This window comes from Doryrhamphus excisus, linkage group LG4, assembly GCF_037039965.1.
Source record: "Doryrhamphus excisus strain RoL-2023G ecotype Guam linkage group LG4, RoL_Dexc_Guam_v1.1, whole genome shotgun sequence".
NCBI lineage: Eukaryota > Metazoa > Chordata > Actinopteri > Syngnathiformes > Syngnathidae > Doryrhamphus > Doryrhamphus excisus.
This window is the reverse complement of record NC_136360.1, coordinates 12,154,102-12,174,393: the sequence shown is the minus strand read 5'-3', so window position 1 is coordinate 12,174,393 and position 20,292 is coordinate 12,154,102. Positions and strand designations below refer to the sequence as shown.

The following is a 20,292-nucleotide window of genomic DNA, read 5'->3' as shown; positions in this document are numbered from 1 at the left end:
CCCCAAGCCGTGGTGACATTGACACTTTGGCCCTTTGTATTGAGTTGTGGACTCCTGTAGAGCAGCTACACATGATAACCAGCACAGAAAGCTTTTCTAGTTCTTTCAGAATCTGCACCTATTCATCTGTATTTCTTTGGATTAAGTGGTTCCCGCGAAAACAATCTGTTTTAATGTACAGTATTACACCCACGGCCCACCTCCAGGCACGCCCACTCTGCTGTCGTTGGAGTGTATAGAAAGACTTCCGGTTTGTGCTGCAAACTCCAAATAGGAGTTGATATATTTATCTTTTTAAAATGTTTTACGTACAGCCGTATGTGTTGGATCCCGAATACAATCTGGAAGTGGATGGAGACTGGACAGTCCGAAGTTTATCAAGAAAAGATGTTACGTCAAAATGTCTCTCAATAGTAAGTAGCTTTAGCATTTTAGCATTAGGTTTTCTACGGCAGCGGTCACATGTATGCGTTTTGTGGTGGGAAACGGCTATTACCAACCCCGCTTCATCTATGCCAGGGTTGGGCAAACTACGGCCTGGGGGCCACATCCGGCCCGCCAAGTGTTTGAATACGGCCCGCCCATTCTTTCCAAAGTATTTCATTTAAACTTAACATACAACCTGGCATCATGGCTTGAGCCAATCTTTTGATGGTATAAGTAGCGGTTTGATCAATTTCGTTATTTGATGTGGTCTGCTGTTTACAAAGTGCTCCTGAAAAAAAGGGACACAACACACACACTTAGATACAATTCTTCCAGGTGGACTGTTATGTGTAAAATATATAGTCTGGCCCCCCATAAATTTTGTTAAAGCAATGCGGCCCGCAAATTTAAAACATTTGCCCACCTCTGCTCTATGCTATAATACTACACAGACAAGCGCTTTTGCTACATGACTTACACAAAATAAAGTGCAATGTGAAATGCTGTTGACAGATTAAACTGTCTTTGCTGGTAGGGAATCAGGAACTCCAACCACTTGTGCCTCATGGTGTCGTCTTTAGGAATTGTAAACAAACATTCTGTTCACTTTCAAGGCCAGCAAGTAGCAAATAAACAGCGGAGCAGCGCTTGGGGGAGGGCAGAGAGTTTACATTTAAGTCCACCCCTCTGTGACATCACAAAAGAACAGTTTTACCACGCCTTTTGAAACAGAGCGTTTTGAGCCATCCCAAACTTCTTTCAGCTAGGGCTCATTTCCAAATATGCAAACCTCATTATCTGAAACATTGACATCATTTAACATGAGAATACAACATTCTAACTACATTTATAGGTCAGAAAAGTGTAAAAAAACATAATAGGTCTTTTTTTAAGTTGTGATTGGGTTGCATGTAGTTCATATTTTCTTGCGTGTAGGGGTTTTTGCTCCCATATTCAAAAAGATGCTAGGTTAATTGGGGACTCCAAATTGTCCATAGGTATGAATGTGAGTGTGAATGGTTGTTTGTCTATAAGTGCCCTGTGATTGGCTGGCGACCAGTTCAGGGTGTACCCTGCCTCTCACCCAAAGTGGATCGGCACCATCATACCCTCAACCCTACTGAGGGTAAACATGGAAGATGGATGGTTTAATATTATTTGATTTTTTTTTTTCAATAAAGATATTTCAAAATAATGCCTACTGCAAAGCATGGCTCAGTACTTGGTGGTTATGTATTTCATGTAGTTATGGTCGCCAGGGCTGCACACATCTCAGGAGGGATTTTGGTCACAAAAACAACCCTGAAGTATAATGTTTCCACCTCCACCTGTCGTTGGACTCATTTTGGTCTCATTTGACTACATCACATTCTCCCAGTGGTGTCTCCACTCAGATGCTCCTCACTGGTGATCGGGGCTGGCCTGTTTGCTTGGAGGTGTTTTTGCTTCTGAGAAGTTGAAAAGCAAGGAACGCATGCTTCCCCGGATGGGCGTGCAGATGAGCGGCGCTGTAGAATCTGTTCTTTGGCCTACTGTGATGCTAAAAGCTGTAAATCCACAAGCTGCCATGGTAGAAAAAGACACTTTATCCAACACGTAGCGCTTCAAGTCGCTCTGTGAGCTCTCACAGCTTGATTGTAGTGATTTACTGGCCCCACCTGACAGATTAATGCACCTTGCCTAGAGGCAGGATTAGCCACGGCACTTCTCATCTCTTAAGGCTGGTTAACCATTTAACCACGAAGCCTGCGAGGCTCTCTGATAAAGTAGGCCACCTTGTGTTGGCATCCCAGCGCCCTTCGCAAGTCCCCAAGGAGTGAACAGTGTGTGTTGTGTTGTCATGATAGTGAACTCACAGCTTTAAAACAGTTTATGTGCTTTGATAGCATTTTGATTGCGGTTTTAAAAATGTCTCTTCCAATTTGTAAGCTCGGGCTATGTTTTACCGCCTGGCTCAGGTCTGCTCAATTCGTTCAATTTGGGTTTTCCACGTCAAAATAGTCCCATGGGGAACAGAAAGAAACGAAGCCGCACTGAACGCATCAGTCAGAAAAAGATAAGCTCTCCTGTATTTACTGCCTCTTCTACATGGCAAGGAGAGAAGAATGAAGACAAAGTTGAGACTGTGGACTGTCCACATTTGCAAAGTGTTAGCATCCTTTTTCTAGCTGTGTGGGACTGCTAAATAGAAAGTTTGATAAATAAGGTGAGAATTCCATATCTCGCCAGTATGCAACATCAGTAAATACCATTTATTTGACATTTTGTCATGTTTTTGTCATGTTGGCTCATCGCACCATCCATCCATCCATCCATCCATCCATCACAGGGGTATACTGGAGCCTATGCCAGCTGTCTTCGGGCGAGAGGCGGCGTACACCCTGGACTGGTCGCCAGCCAATCACAGGGCACATATAGACAAACAACCATTCACACTCACATTCATACCTATGGACAATTTGGAGTTGCCAATTAACCTAGCATGTTTTTGGAATGTTGGAGGAAACAGAGTACCCGAAGAAAACCCACACACGGGTAGAGGAGAACATGCAAACTCTATACTTTTGAGGGCCGTATTAACGGATGACAAACCAGAGTTGGACAGCGGAGACGGGGGAGCAATGACATCATTAACTTCGTGCACAAGAACTGCACAGGATGGATGTGAATGGAGAAGACTGGTCCAGGAATTCATGGTCCTCGACCCTCCTTAAAGACAAATAGAGAAGAAGAAGTATGCCAGCAATTTCAAGAAGGTGAGAATTTGATCTCGCCAGAAAGTATGCAACATCAATAAGTGCCGTCTGTTTGTCATTTATAATTATAATTTCGAATTACTACTACTGTACAGTACTTACTACTGTACCTGGTAGTAGCTGCTTTTACCAGTAGTGAAAAAGCATTAATCACACTTGCAGTTCCACATATTGGCAATGACATGCTTTGGTTAAGGAAGAGTGGTTAGCACGCAGGACTCACAGCTAGGAGACCCGAGTTCAATTCCACCCTCGGCCGTCTCTGTGTGGAGTTTGCATGTTCTCCCCGTGCATGCGTGGGTTTTCTCCAGGTACTCCGGTTTCCTCCCACATTCCAAAAACATGCTAGGTTAATTGGCGACTCAAAATTGTCCATAGGTATGAATGTGAGTGTGAATGGTTGTTTGTCTATATGTGCCCTGTGATTGGCTTGGTTGCTTCTCGCCCGAAGACAGCTGGGATAGGCTCCAGCACCCCCGCGACCCTCGTGAGGATAAGCTGTAGAAAATGAATGAATGAATGAATGAATGAATGCTTTGGTTAACTGTTTGTCAACTTCTTCGCATTCAAACACACAGATCAAGTGTAACAAAATTCATTCATTCATTCATTCATCCATTTTCTACCGCTTATCCTCACAAGGGTCGCGGGGGTGCTGGAGCCTATCCCAGCTGTCTTCGGGCGAGAGGCGAGGTACACCCTGGACTGGTTGCCAGCCAATCACAGGGTACATATAGACAAACAACCATTCACACTCACATTCATACCTATAGACAATTTGGAGTCACCAATTAACCTAGCATGTTTTTGGAATGTGGGAGGAAACCGGAGTACCCGGAGAAAACCCACGCATGCACAGGGAGAACATGCAAACTCCACACAGAGATGGCCGAGGGTGGAATTGAACCCTGGTCTCCTAGCTGTGAGGTCTACGCGCTAACCACTCGACCGCCGTGCAGCCATAACAAAATTGTAATTACCTAAACAAACATTACCTGTCAAATACTACATTTTCTCTTCTTCCGGAACAATCTTGTTTGCAGTTTATGCAGCCCGTTTATGCAAGAAACTAGCTAACTCACTAATTGGAGGGTTAACAATGACTTGCATCAGGTAAGATACAATGAAATGACACTTTGTACATTTTTTTCTTCTTCAAATGTCTTTTTACTCTTTTTCTTGCAGAACAAGGCAGTGACACCAACATCAGAGCCGTCCATGCCGCTGAACCTCGGCCCCCTCTTGTTGTTTGTCAAGTGACACATGCAACAACAACAACTCGGTGTACGAGGTAGGCGGCGCCTCTTATTTGCTCGTTAAGATTGCTTCGCGTTTTTTTAAGCATCTTTTTCGTCATAAAAGTGGAAAAACATTATGTGATAAAACTCTTTGCCGCCTCGAGGATGTTTTATGCCATGTGCCGTCACCCCCCACCCCCCCACATTAGGGCGCACAGCTGAGATTGTGGTCTAATTCAAGTTGGCAGTTGCGAGTTGGGATGAGAGCAACGAGTAATCAAGGAGACAGACGAGCGAGCGGCAGAGAGGGCAAACGATAAAACATGAAAGTGGAGGAAGGAAGAAATGCGAGCTGACACGAGGCGCACTCGCCTCGGAGAGGGGGAACAGAATTAGAGGCGGCAAAAGAGCCAAATTGTAGCCTGTTTGTTGATTTTAAGGTGATGCAACATGTCACTTTGTTAGGTACACGTGCCCACACGACCATGCTCACTCTTCTGCTGTTTCGAACATAGCTGTAGCGACATGAATCGGTTAGCCTAGACTTTCATCTTTATTTCATGCTTTCAACTTTGTGTTTTTTGGTGTGGAAGAACTAGAACGGGTCCAACATCAGGGATCTCTGATGGACTCCACTCTTCCATCACTTTAAACAACATGTAGCCGCCCCAAAACATGGTTTCATAGCAACAGTTCTCAATATAATGCAATCCAACCTAGGTCATTTTTTCTCTTTTTAGTGGGCATCCCTGTGTTCCACCTCCTTTGGAGAGTTTTCCATGTGACACGGCTTTGCTTCTTAGCCTTTTAATAATCACAACAATAATCACTATCTTTGCAAAAGCAGCATTATTGTTAGTGTACGTGCTGGCGTACCTAATGATGTGGCAAGTAGTGTGTTTGCAGCAGCGTGGAGGACTGTGAGGAAACCACGGCGGGAGCAAACAGATGAAGAGGAAGACGCCGCAGGGCAAACACAACAATCTGTGAGGGAAAAGGCTTAAAAGAGTGAGGGAGGATGAAGAAATGGAAAAGGAAAGAGGAGGCGAGCAAGAGGAGAGACAAAGTAAGGAGATGGACGGATAGACAATGAGAAAAAAGGAGGAAGAGGAGATGATAGAGGCGAGTGAAGTGGAGGATGGAGGAGTGCAGTGATCACGTTTGGCTGGAACGCCACTTAGTGACCGGGCTGAAAGCTTTCCACTTCAACACGCACACACATACACGCACATTGACTGATGCCCACATCACACACACCTTTTTCCACAGCAGTTTATTGATGCACCAGCCCAGGTTTTTCTGTTTTTGAGGGGAGGATAAATCCCCTTTTTTTCGGGCCAAATCGCAGCATCATCCTCCTCCTCCTCCTCTCCCCGCTCTCAGCAGAGATGCCACACGTTCTTCCTCTCACCACCATTTTCAAAGCCTGCCTTTGTCGCCGTGTCCCAAAGCTGATGAGTCCATTTAAAAGCAGCCAGGACCAATTTCTGATGTCCTCTTTTTTTGGATTTATTGTGCTACAACTCTCTGAGCTGTCTTTATGCTCATCTGCATTGATAGCATTAACCGTTCTATGTGAGCCACACCGTAACATCACACTGTGTCCCATAGGAAATTATACAAATAATCTGTTACAGGGTCAAACTGTGGCCATCACAAAAAGTTTATTGAGTGTACAGGCAATGCTTAAGCACATTTCAACATCCTGAAATGGCATAGAAGTGTAAAAAGAAAAGACACAGTGTTAATTGAAAATTGCACTATTTTGGGTATTTTGACCTTCAGCCACAGTCCTTATGGTAGAAATGATAGAAGAGTTTCAACCATGTTGTTTGGGCTAGAGACAGTGCCAGAAGCAGAAGCTAGCAGAGATGAGGATGCTGAGGTTCTCATTGGGAGTGACCAGGATGGATAGGATCAGGAACAAGTACACCAGAGGGACAATACATGTTAGAAGCCTTGGAGATAAAGTCTAAGAGGCCAGACTGAGATGGTTGGGACATGTCCAGAGGAGAGATAGTGAATATATTGGTAGGAGGATTCTGCGTTTACAGCTACCAGGTAGGAGGCGTAGAGGAAGACCAAAGAGGAGGTTTAAGGAAGTAGTGAAGGAGGACATGAGGGTCGTTGGCGTGAGAGAGACAGATGCTGAAGACAGGGTTGGATGGAGGAGATTGATTTGTTGTGGCGACCCCTGAAGGGAAAAACCCAAAGAGAAAGAAGAAGATCAGTGATACTGATACTTGCAAATAAACTTAACATGTCGGGTACATTTTAAAAAGTAGTGTATTTGAAATCATAGCATATCTCATAAATTAAACAATATAAGACATCAGCCATTCATTCATTCATTTTCTACCGCTTTTTCCTCACGAGGGTGCTGGAGCCTATCCCAGCTGTCTTCGGGCGAGAGGTGGGGTACACCCTGTACTGGTGGCCAGCCAATCACAAACAACCATTCACACTCACATTCATACCTATGGACATTTTGGAGTCGCCAATTAACCTAGCATGTTTTTGGAATGTGGGAGGAAACCGGAGTACCCGGAGAAAACCCACGCATGCACGGAGAGAACATGCAAACTCCACACAGAGATGGCAGAGGGTGGAATTGAACCCTGGTCTCCTAGCTGTGAGGTCTGCGCTCTAACCACTAGACCACCGTGCCGCCTGACATCAGACATATATACCACATATATACCATTTTCACTTCACTTTATTCAATTCATCTGCTTCACTTGGTTTTTCACAGTAACGGAGAGATGTTGTTTTCTAGCATAACGGTATAATATATCTACTGGAGGTGTGTATGTACTGCATGTATTACGTCATGTTTTCTGATTGGTTTATCGCTGCCTTAGTACATATAACGTTCCTGTGTCAGTGGGAAATGGTCCGACAGTCAATGAAGCAGAGGGCTTACCAAAGTCGTACAACAGATTTTGTAACACACATAAGTAAGCCTTTGATTGTCGATTTTTGAGACAATCAAAGGCTTTTAAGTGTGCCTTTTAGTGCGTTTTTAACGGCATATCATATAGACACAGTGTTATGTCCCGTAGTGGGTGTAGATGCTTTGTGTGGAAGGTGCATCCCGTGTGTGTTAGAGACCAAGTCAGAAATGCTGTGTAATCTCTGTGCTGTTTGCTGTGTGCTCAGCCATTTTGGAGTCCAGAGAGGTATACTCACTCTGACAGTTTTTGGGGAGTCTTTGTGTTTCCCTTTTTTGGTCTTTTTGGTAATGTAGTTGTCAAATGGCTGACATGTCACAGTATTGATACTTTGATTTGAGAATTGATTTCAGTATGATCTGCACATCATTGCCGCCGAGGGGTAACGTAAATAAGCTAATGGCATTACACAATCTGTCCCGGAAACATGATGGGTTCTGTGAATTCCTCCTTTAGCCTCCTTTAGCGACGTCTGGTGCTGTGGTATTCCTTTTTTTTTAATGTATGAACGTTAATGGTCAAAAGCCACCCATCCACCCACTTTCCTTCTCTTATCCAGGTCCGGGTCGCAGGAGCAGCAGTCTCAGTAGGGAAGCCCAGACTTCGGGTCACCAGCCACCTCCTCCGTCTCCACCAAGTGGACACCAAGGCGTCCCCAGGCCAGCTGTGGGACGTAATCCGTCAAGCATGTCCTAGGTCTGCCCCAGGCCGTCTCCCAATTGGGCATGTCCGGAACACCTCACCAGGGAGGCGTCTGGACTAGATACAGGGCAGAAAATAATTGAGAAGCATGCACTGTCTTATGGAGTCCATCGACGTCACGCTCCAACCTTCCCTCACTCGTGAACAAGACCCAGAGGGGTTTCACATGGGTAAGGACCTCATTCCCAGCACTTCACCTTCTTCTGACTGGTGGTGTGGTCAATAACTATACTTCATACTGTATATGTATTATATTGGGGGCTCATTTTATCTTAAGACTTTGTTTGTATGTAGATGTTTTATCGACTTTATTCACCAAGACTGACTTACTTCACTATAAGTACTATAATTATAAACTATGAAAATACTGCAATTTGTTTGATGATGATGATGATACATAGATACACATACCCAGCTCTTTGTCTTTGAATGGGTGAGTAGAGTATTGTAAATGCGTTTGATTGGTATTTTTTTCATTAATTTGGGGAAAAAAATATGAAATAAATGTGCTTAATACGTATATTTTTGGAAACATTTTTTGGATGATCACAGTTTTTCAAAAATATATTTGTTTAAATATATTATTTTACTGTAAATGTGTTGTATATACAGTATTTCAAATATATTTATTTTTCAAAAATATATGAATTAAAATTATTACAATTAGAATATTTTAAACATGTTATTTAAAATGTATTATGCATATTCTAATGCAAATGTAAACACATGATGTATTGCCATGAAATCTTGTATGTAAGGTTGAAATCAACTAAACCATTAGCATCACTATTGATGCTCACTGATCTCGTGAGAGAGCGAGCATGATGTCATGCAATGACGCCGGTTTGAACTCTAGCGGCATATGATTGCTTTAAAATGTTGTTTGAATTCTCAACTAAACAGCCTGAGGGGCGTTTGACTTTCCACTCTTTGCAAAGAGCCCTCCCGGCAAAGCACATTCATTAATGAATCCTTAATTTGCCCCCAAGTACACAGCAAATTCAGAAGTGTTAAATCAACTCCTAGGGAGTTAAATTCAACACTTTGAAAGTGTCTATATTGGTCCACACTAAATCGAGTTAAAATAACACTTTTGAAAGTGTTAAACAGTTAACACTGTGACAGAGTTGGATCAACACTCTCAATAGTTGAAATTTAACACCCATCAGTGTTGAATTTACCTAACACTAGTGTGTAGTGTCAAAAATTAACACTATCATTGTGTTGTTTTAACACTGAATAAAATTCAAATTATACTAACACTATGGATAGTGTTAAATATTATACTACTACTACTGCTCATAATAATAATAATATTGATGTTAATGTTAATATTAATATTAATGATAATAATAATGTTGTTATTATCATCATTATTGTTGTTAATAATAATAATAATAATGATAATAACAACAACAACAATAAAATTTACAAAGAAAACCACACAAGTTGCAGTTTGAATCACCTGTATTTCAAACAAGCACACCACATTAACAACAGCACTGGCTTTGCAATAACCACAACACAGGTCACACAATATGACAATGTGGCACTATGTATGTTTTTTCACACAATATGACAATGTGGCACTATGTATGTTTTTTCACACATCTCATTGGAAAACTGTTTGTCATAGGGCCTGTAATAAATCAACTCCTTAACTGGAAAAACAGAAAATGAATCTGCTCTCTCATTGATACAGTATGCACTGAAATGATCATCAAAATAAAGAGTGTCCACTCTGCAAGTCAAAATAAAAGCTTGCTCATCATGTATTATGATGTTGGTGACCTTTCTGAAAACAGGAACTTCCATATTTGTTCCAGTACAAACAAACATACCAGTCTGGTATTCTGTTCCATAGTTCTTCACCCAATTAGTGGTTGACACTTCACAGTATGCATTTTCATCAAAAACAGAACTTAAAACATCACCTCCTTCCAAGCTATCAATGGTTTCTTTCTTCACTGGACCAAACTCAAATCTCTGAAAATTAAAATTCTCCCAGTGGTAAGCTAGCTGTCTCTGGTGTTGTTTCACCAGTGCTTTTGTGATGTTTTTGAAATTTTTCACTGATCTTTTAAAAAAATTATGTTTTGCCTCGAACCTCATGCACCATACGTGAAGGAGTGGACCTATTTTTCTAATACAACGTGGATAATGTAGCATGAAATGATGCTTTGGAATCAGTCTTTTCTGTGAAAACAAAGACTGAAATAGCTTGTGGTGGTCCTTAATCAAGTGCTTCAAATAGTATGTCATACCGTTAGTTACAATAGGTGAAAATACAATATTCACAATCTGAATCAAGAGGAGGAGCAGATTCCAGTAACAGTTATTTCTTTCCAATACATCACCAAAAATAAGAGGAGTATTTCTCACAAGACACCACGACTGAATTGCATTTAGACCAAGGTCCTTGCTAGCATCATCCATTTTCAACCCTCTTTCTCTTTGGACTATCCTGGTAGGGTGTGCTGGTGGAAGATCTCCGGGACTGAGCTGCAGTGTTGCGCTGAACCGTTTTTATCCTCCAGGCCAAGTACCCAGATCCACTCTGTGGGTCATAGAAGTGTTCCTGTAATATTAAAAACATTAAATTGTAGAGTAAGTTCAGACCACATTACTACTCCATAAATTGATATACAAGCTTTTCATTTATAAACTTACATATCCATTGTCTGAGTATGGATCTCTGAGGCTGGGAAACAGAGAGATGATGCCCAAAGCGTATTTACTTCGCACAGAGACAGGTGGGCTCCTCCTGAAAGATAAACATGACATTACTACTACAGTTCCTTCAGTGCTTACAAATGTTACTGTTGTTAGTGTCACTGAGTTTAAGTCTCTTTCAAATAGTTTTTTTTAATCAGTTTTTGTATCATGTTTTAGCCATTTAGTATTTATCTCTTTCATAGGAGAAAATAAATAATAAGTTGCTTTACTAATATGCAATGTTCTAAAATAAGTGTGCTGTTAAAAAAAAAATCTGTAAAGTATAAATATGAACAATGAAGTCTTACCCATGACTTTCAACCATGTCGGCCACAAGAAGGTTTACCAACTGTCTCCTTGTGCTATCCATCAATGTTTTCATTTTATCATATTCATCCAAAATAATCTGTCCACCCGGTTTGTCCTTCAGAGCATCTCTCACCATCTAAAACATAAAGAATCATAAAGCAAATTAGCAATTATATCCATCACGATCATCATTATGTCCAACAACAAAAAAAGTTTGACACAGTTCTACTGCACAATATATTTGTGTGTGATATTTGATAACTAAGACCTCTTTTGCCGATTTCCGTTCAGCATGGGTTCTCTTCCCTCCATTTGTCCGAACAATCACTGTTGCATCAGATGAATCAGAGGATACTGGCACGGAGTCTTCTGACACTGACACAGATGAGTTGTCTGACATGGGTGACTCCAACGAAGTATATGAAAGATCATGATGAAGCACAACTGTAAACAGTAAAAGAAAAATGTATACACAAAATGAAAAAATAATTAGTTCTCCACAATACTCTATTGACGATCCACTCCTGACCTCACAAGCCTGAGTCTCACCTGTTGACTTAGTTGCCACCCTAACAGTAAGGTTCCCTGCTTGCAAAAGCTCCTCAAACACATCTGCATCGACTTCTGTCCCTGATTCATCTGTCAAGTGCAGCTCAGTCTCAAGTGGAAGATCTAGCTTATGAATGACTGATAAAAAAATATTAAATTTAGAGCAATGGAAAAATTATGATAAACAGAAATTTTCTAAACTTCTTTTCCCCAACATTTTAGATCAAGGGCACACAGGGCATTACCATTAGCTATCATAAACATAACTCCATAATATGAGACATTTACATATCACATAAATTCAGTAGATATTATAGCAATGAGTCAATTTACACAAACATTCTGGGCTCTATTAAAAGTGATGCCAACCTTTCTGAAGAAATGTGTTGAAGTCATCATAGCCATCCTCAGTCTCAGCCACTTTGACATACTTCTGCGTTTCTCCAAATCTCACCTTCACCAACATGATGTACTATAGAAAAACATAGAAGAATAGACATCCACACTACATCATCATTTACAGTATGTTTACCGTGGATGTGGAGAAACATGAAGATTTGGCCTTGCCTGAGTTCGACCGTCTGAGTATTTGTTTTGATTTTTTAAGTGTTACTCACAAGTCATGCCAACTAGTCTCCACCCCGACAACGGGGTCCAGCACAATGACACTGTTACTAAAGCTCAGCCTGCCTGCTATCATGACGGCTAACCTGGTTCTCCTGCCAACAACACCGACACTTACCCATAAACACAAAGACACATGATCAACTCGTCTCTAATTAGTTTGGCAAAATAACGTCAACTGAAGGCACATGACAGCGACATTATTGTTCATATGCATAGATAGCTAAAACACTGTAACTTTAAAGTTAAAAACTCACCGGCATTTCAGACGTTTATTATTATGGCCGCAGCTGGGGGGTGGGGGGTGTGTGTGACTCCGGTAACTTTATTAGCTGCGGCTAACGTTAGATTGAGAAGCTAACGTTAAGAATAAGCTTTTGTTAAGTCCCAAAAGTTAAAAATAAATAAAATACAATAAAATAAAATAATTAAATAAACTACTCCTCCCTGTAAGAGCAGAGCTCTGTGTGGCTGGCGTGGTGGTCCGGTGCCTCAGGCCTAAGGCAGCAACATGCTACCCGGCTCACAGAGCTAGCCTGACTTTTAGCAATAGCAGCAGTCTCTGGGCAGGCGGGAGCTCAACCCCCCGGCCCAGCCCCGGCTCTCTAACCTTACTCCATCGCTTGATATTTTCATCGAAACTAGACCATAGCTAATTAATTGCCATAAGCGCACTTCGATGGCCTACAGATTTTCCGACAGAGAATATTCTGTTAATGTGATGCCTCATGCTCGTGCTACACCATTTTAGCTAGCTTTAACCTCTTACAAAAAATGTGCAGTTATATACCGTGTTATCCAAACGTGTAGCCTAAGCAAGCTGTGTATATTCATCAACACTGATGTGCAAAAGGAACATTAATGCACCCTTAAAAAATAGCATACAACAGCTAACCTTAACATTGGACTTAGCCTACCTTGTTAGAGCTATAGACAGGACTCCGCGACACTTATCGACACATATAAAATACTTACTGAAAAGATACTCCGTGAAGTCTGGAGGTAAAGTCGTCCTCTGCTGACCGTGCTCGAGTCTCCAAGTCGTCCCGCCCTTTAGACAAACACGTCACAGATCCGTTGGAATTCTGGGAGCAACACTGTTAAGTGTTGATTTTAAAATCAACACTTAACAGTGTTGCTTGGATTTAACTCCCTGGATTAACACCAACTCTTTTGAGGAATTAACTCTCACATAGTTGAATTAAACTAAGCAAGTGTTAAATTAACACTGTATTTTTAACATACAACACCAACACTGGAAATCTAACACTTTTGATTTTGCTGTGTATGTCTATTTATAGAGGTGCTGTATATGTTTGTTATTATTAAAAATCACTCAGCTGATAGCTCAGAGCAACATAATGATTTCAAGCACTGAGCTGTGAAGGTCTCATTAAAGGATCAACACAACTAGGTGTGCCTATACGTTCTCCATGTTGCCTGGGAACTGCTATGATAAGCTGTGATGTATCAACTATTTCTCACGCTCTTGTTTTTCAGCCCAGTGACAATATCTCTCAGCATCCCCACGCACTTTCCTGAGGTTTTGTTTCAGTTTTGTTTCAAGTTTCCAAGAAAACAACACTTTGACCTTCTGCGGATGGGAGAAGACAAAAACTCTGTGATGAAAAGTGCAAGAGCAACTTTTGCTACTCCATCCACCTCTGCTCTTGAACTTTGATTTACAGCTATTGATTTTTTTTTTACACAATACATGCACACATGCAGACTGGCTGTGCAAGCTCTCAATGTGTAATATGAGCATTTTAAATAGATCTGTTTTGTATTATTGTGTACGAACAAAACTATATTGTGAAAAAGTGCATGTTTTTATATTTTATAAACCAAATATAATGGGTTGCATTTAAATCTCCATATTTAAAATCTCTTCAATGCCAATAATCCTGTGGATTGTATCAAAGTACATGGTAGAGTCCATGCACTGTGTGTGGTCTCCGCTAGGGGGCGACGTGGAGGTACACTTATGTCTGGTAGGAGGCGGCAGTGTGGGGGGGCTGGATCTCGGCTGAGGTGGCGGAGCATCAGACTCTCAGAGGCGGGCTGGTTGGGGGGCTGTCGGACTTCTTCAGCGGGTCGTCGAGGCTGCAAGGAGGCTTCCAAGAGGTGGACATCATGCATCGTTTGTGGATTTGGACGCTGATGGCGGCTCGTCTGCAGGTAAACGTTCACTCAACGATCTTTGCCGTCATGGAGCCCGCCTGCAGACGACTTGAGGCTGCGTAGGATGCAGTCTGTGGTTCGGCTTCTGCACCTGTCCCTGCTCTCCTCGGTTGGCTTTTATTCAAGGAATGTTCGCTTTTTTTGTACGATGATTCTAGTGTGGCCTGCTAATGCTGCCATTCTTCTTCATCCCATAAATGCATTGGTTGTCTGCAAGGGTGGAAGACTGAAGCAACATTCTCCATCTTTCTTACTTCCATTCATAAAGCACAATTCATGACAGTCAAGCATATCATCTCGCTGTCTCTGCTGACTGTGCGTGTAAATGTAAATGTACTGTATGTATCTGTTGCTTTTATCCAAGCCAATAGTCAGTGTTAGTGGACATGAATGGACAGTGAATGTGTCCCACCACAGCCAGTAAACAGTTAACGGACCTGGACGCCAAGTTTGCGGTTTTTTTTTTAAACAAATAAATAGCAAGCACAGCACTGTGTCCAATTGTGTCAAAGGTCAGCTGCATTAATTAGTGTGGCTTTTAGCGTCATTTTTAGCATCCCTTAAGATATTGCCTCCGCTAGCTTCCCGGTGCTTGCTAGTTAACTGTGTTTTTTGGGACCCACGATGTTGATGAAATTCCCAGCGAAAGTTAACCATCGACCAGGGGAGTGCAAAGTGCGGCCCGGGGGTCATTTTGTGCCCGCAGCTCTGTTTTTTTGCATGTTCTAGAAATACAGTGAAATAATTAAATGTATAACTTTAATTTCCTTTGTCAGCTATAACACAGAGCTAAGATGTGGTTGTTTTGTTCGCAAATATTAGCCTACATTAGATTAGCTTTAGCATCTTAAATTAATTTTAAAAAGTGTCCCCCGGATTCTTCAGTTTTTCTCTCAAAGTTTGTGTAAATGACTAGACCTTTTTAAAGTAATGGTCACGCTAACTTGAGAGCATTACTGTTTGACAGCTGCTGTAGCTAGCTAGCATTAGCTTGGTTGTGTGGTCAAAGAAATACATTTTGAAGTAGTTTTCTCTTTTTCTGCTTCTTTATTGTTTCTCTTTTAAAAAATATAATAATTTAATTGACGTGTATAATTATTTGGCTGCAATGTTAATGTACAGTTACCGTTGGCGACATTAGCTATACCTGCCTAGTCCTGATACTTCCGTCAATGCACTTTTAATATGTGTACTATGTAGAGTACGGACAGTCGTGCCTTCTTCTCTCCTATTTAATTGTGACTAACAACCTGAGTTAGTCCCTCACCTTATGCTAAAATGGCTTTGTGTACTGGAATACTTTGTGATACTATGTAAGGCCATTTGTGTCAAGATGAGGCTTGTTAGCTTAAATTTTAGCTTAGCTTGACCACAGAGCAACCAAAGCAGCTTCTCCTTGTGCTTGGTGGTCCATCGGTGATGACATCAGACCGTGATTTCCTCCATGCGCTAATAGGAAATGAGATTTAATCCGGCGATGCTAAATCCCGCCCCCCACCCCTTTGACTGTGCTGATGTGAAGGGTTTTAAAGTTTTTGGGTTAAGTGGAAGCAAATCACTGTGGCCCTCCTGCGTTAATCACCTCCCCCATCCCCATTAGCACGCTAACAAGCTACAACAGATGCTTTCCTCAGGAGTGGGAATATGCAGTAATGTTTGAAAGGATGGGGGGGGTTCCATGTTGAAACAACAGGAGACAGAAAAGTCTGCGTGTTAATTATCATCCCATTTAATTGACCTGATTGTGTGCTGCTCGTTATGGCGACTAATTGCTATTAATAACACTCTCCCAGAACAAAACTGGTTGCTTAACTGGGTGTTCACTGCACAATCACACATGTTACCTCTGTCCTGGAGGTTATGTTTTATTGCTACGTGTTAGTGAGTGGGATCCCAATAAAAAGATGACTTTTTCAGTCTTCTAGAGAACAGAAACTAATGGAATGTTGGCACAAAGTCGAGGGAAATACCCAACACAGACTCTAAAAGGTAGTTTCTGTGTTTGTTACAGATCACCGCATGTCTCAAACATCCACTCACAGTGTATTTCTTAAAGCTTTGTACAGTGTGCAGTCTTTCACTGGCCCCTTAAAGTGACCACACACACACAGCTTTGCACATACGCCAGCTCACTGTTCGGACTAAAAATCAATCTATGTTGTCTAGAAAATGTAGTTAGCTGGGGTGTTGTCTCCTCCGCACTACCATGGGATGTGCATTTCACACTTTGATTGACTAAATTGACATTATAGCTGGTTAAAAACTATTTCCAGCAAGCAGCTAGAGTTTGATCTTCCAAACATCCCTCTGAATGTCTTGTGCTTGCAGGTGGTGGTCCTGGGCGGCAACAGCGAGGGCGGGCCGCCATGCGTGAGGGGCTTCTCGCAGGAGGAATACGTCATGGAGACGCAGCATGAGCTGACAAAGGGACAGGCCGTCTTCAATGGTCAGTGTGGGTACACACACATACACACAGTGAAAGACTTAGAGCAGTAATAATCCCCTGCTGTTGGTTGGGGGTTGTTTAAGAGTCCTGCTGATATTTGAACCATAATGGAGATTGAAGGGGGGGGCGACCTTTGCAAAGACTGAGAGTGGAGCAGGATTAGTCCCACCCACTCAGCTCACACTGTCTGTCTGGGACAGTAAACATGCTCCAGTCCACTGTTTTTGGAAGTAAAAGTGCACAAAATATCCTGTATTATAATATTTGTAGTGCGAGAGGTATTGTTTGATTTAAAACTCCAAACTTTATGTATACAGTGTTTCCCATACACTAATACATTTGGCACTTGCTCAGTCATAAAGACATAACAACGCTGGTCTGCCAGAGAATAAGAATATGTAGCAGGAGGGATCAGTGTAGTGACTTTTTGCGCTATACCAAAAAGCTAGACTGGAAACATGAAAACAAGTATTGCTCTTCTTAGTCAAATGTCAAATAACATAAACAACTCGCTTTTTATGTGAAAGAACTCTAAAGTGCATTATTTCATGGATACCATCCACTGCATTCTCATGGCGGTTATCATGCTCATATCGCTCCTATGTGTGATGGTGATGGTGTGGTTTGAGAAGGACAGTACACATGAATATATTTGAGTGTGTGCGTGTCAGACAGTCGATTGATGGGGATCCTGAGTCTGCAGGCGGTGCTCAGGGTGTCAGCGGCCGCCTGATCAATAAACGAATCAATCACAGCGTGTTTGTGGAGAGGATGCCAGTCTGGGCTTGGATTGTCAACTTTGTGGGGATTTTGATGGCCCGTGCACTTAATCACGCATCCGTGCACACACTCTTAATCACATGCACATATTTGGACTCAACTCAGCAACAGGATTTATTTTTTAAAAAAAGTGCAGCTTACACGCAGTGGCGGGAGCTTAGGTTTAAGATTTAAGGACTTCCAGCCGTGTAGGAAAATATTTACATTTTGCTAATGTTGTTGCCTCCATGAATGAAAGCAGTAGTGATGTTTGCCGGATGACAGATTATGGTAAAAATGCAAGACGAGGAGTTTACGTGGAGGGAAGGGTGTGGACTTTTCTCTAACATCCAGAAACGAGTCACGCTCATGATACTGTACGTCTATTTGGTGTTAGCTTTTTACTCTTTGCAGCATCAGCGTTTTAAAGATTTCTTTGCTTGGCATCAGCCAGCAACGCAACTACTTTGCTGCCTAAAAAGGCTGTTGTAGATTTGAAAACCGACCATTTTGACAAAAAAATACATACAGGGGATTGCCACGGATTTGAGATTTAGCATTTGTGCCCATGATACATGATCATACAGGTAAAATGACATTATGTTTCATTGATAATGTTCTGAGTTTTGACATTTTGCACTTTGTTTGGTGGTCTGCACCGTAGTTGTGAAAAATGCTGGTGGTCGGAGTACAGAGCCCCTGCAGAAAGCAAGGATCTGCTGTATGATGCCAAAAAAACCCAAAACATTATATGGTAGACTACCACAGTCTGTTCTGTGTCTTCTTTGTGAATTAATTTTGAGCAAAATAATTAATAAAGTTAACAACGATACAGCAAAACTAAACAAATGACATACTTTCGCATGTTATACCTAGGAGGTCTCGTCACATGAATCGTACATTCCATTCTTCTTCCAAGTTCAATTTTCCGCTCTGCGGTTATCATCACACGTTTCCTCTCACTGTGGTGGCATCACAAAAAATAAATAAATAAATTATATATATATATATATATAATTGTATTTTTCCAAGGTGTATTTTGGTTGAACTCAAAATTGTATGACCTTTGTGTCATGACCTTTAGCTCTAATAAAGAGTGGTGTAGAGTGAATTGAGGTTCGTCTGGTCGCTGAACTGTGTGCTTTGAAGAATTACAAGCTATCGAGAATCATCATTTCATCTCACATCATACAGTATAGACCACTCTCTGGGTTGGGTGATAATTTTTATATGCCAGTTTCCCTGTATAAATTCTTTCAATGGTAAGAGAATGGCTTATAAAATATCGGTATAAGTGATCATTAAAATGGAAAAAAAGCTAAGTTGATGAAGTAAACATGTTGAAATGGTGATAAACAAAAGTTGGCGGAAACTCGTCTTACGGAGCGTGACTGGAAGCTAGTGGAGTAGCTTAGTTTAGCGTGCTAGTGCAGTGGTGAGTGTGCGACTCGGGCTGGATGAGGATATTTCCACCATGTTGTGTTTTACCGCTTTAATGTAAGTAGTGTTTTTCAAAGCAGGTTCTGAATGAAAAAAAAAGATGAGAAGCGCGTTTATCCTTGCACCCAGCTTGCCTTACAGACGTTCTCAACACAAAGATGGGCCCACCTTGCTTATTAATATTTCTACACGGGGGTTGTGGCATTGTGGCATTTTTTACCTCCTAATTTCTGTGTTACCTTGCACTGTTCGTCACGAGGCTCCACTCTTGCTGTATCAGTATCCTAGCTTGCCCCGCCTCCCCCACAGAAACAAAGCGACTGTATGACTTGACAAGAGGTCTCATTCTGTTAGTCGTTGTTCTCTAAAGCATCTAAATACTGAACCACTGCGCAGAGTGAACTCTCGTTCTGCATGTTTGGAGGCAAGAGACGAGGAAAACAGACAGGCATTCATTCACATGGCAATATATCGAGGCTGGCAAAATTATACCAAGACTGTTCGTGTTCTTGTCATGTTTTAATCTCACGAGAACTTGTGACATGACATCTCGTGACACCCCTTCAATCCAGTGTAGTCCACCCTCTAAAATATCAATTTCATTTCATTTATTTTTCCTTTTTTGTCTCATATCCCTTCACACTTGAATGGATGATGTGCTGTGAAAGTAAGCAGACTGTTGAGTTTGAGGCTGTTTGGGATTTTCAGCTTGAAAGTAGAGTTTCTGTTTGATGCTTTAGTGACGTCTGGCTTCAGTGTGACACGTGTGGAATATCGGGGACTTTCCAAACAGGCTTATTTTGGCCGGGTCCGACACTTATACCCAAGAGGAACCGCTTGATATGTGTGTTTTTAGAAACATGAACCGCTATATATCTTGTCACCAAAAATCACCCATTACCTTGGTTCTCCTTCAAATCTGAGCTCTTATCCCTCATAATTATTTTTTTCCTGCAGTTTTTGCAGCGCCCAGTGCTGTTATAAAAGCCTCTGTGCACACATGTTATTGTGCCCTCCTGCACTAAAGGGATAATGTGCATTTTCCACCCATTACCTCTGCAACAGTCGACGGCACAAAAACAAGATGGCTTTGCTTGAAAAGCAGCAAGGACAAGTCTCCGCCGCCACCTTATTTTATTGAAGGCTGTCCTCACTGGCTGATCAATATGTCACTCTGTCAATTAGCCCATCAGCAC

General features: G+C 41.7%; 2 protein-coding genes across 3 annotated transcripts in view; one reads left to right on the top strand and one right to left on the bottom strand.

The window, feature by feature from the left end:
• Nucleotides 1-10,290: 10,290 nt before the first annotated feature.
• Nucleotides 10,291-13,363, bottom strand: LOC144898366 (uncharacterized). 2 transcript variants are annotated; one of them, XM_078790197.1, is made up of 7 exons: nt 13,246-13,363; nt 12,016-12,118; nt 11,647-11,784; nt 11,366-11,541; nt 11,097-11,233; nt 10,744-10,837; nt 10,291-10,651 (listed from the first exon to the last, which is right to left on the bottom strand). In XM_078790197.1, the coding sequence occupies exons 2-7, from the start codon at nt 12,110-12,112 to the stop codon at nt 10,502-10,504; spliced, it is 792 nt and encodes a 263-aa protein (XP_078646323.1). In that variant the 5' UTR covers nt 12,113-12,118; nt 13,246-13,363; the 3' UTR covers nt 10,291-10,501. The 2 variants fall into 2 exon arrangements, with proteins under 2 accessions (XP_078646323.1, XP_078646324.1); XM_078790198.1 differs by lacking the exon at nt 11,647-11,784 and having other exon boundaries at nt 13,246-13,362.
• A 923-nt stretch (nt 13,364-14,286) lies between these two features.
• The window catches only part of LOC131130100 (cadherin-2-like), a 55,802-nt gene continuing 49,796 nt past the window's right edge, over nt 14,287-20,292 (top strand). Inside the window, exons 1-2 of the mRNA XM_058074250.2 lie at nt 14,287-14,448; nt 16,780-16,897. Of these exons, the coding sequence (XP_057930233.2) occupies nt 14,404-14,448; nt 16,780-16,897 (163 nt within the window). The 5' untranslated portion in view covers nt 14,287-14,403. The remainder of the gene's footprint in view (nt 14,449-16,779; nt 16,898-20,292) is intronic.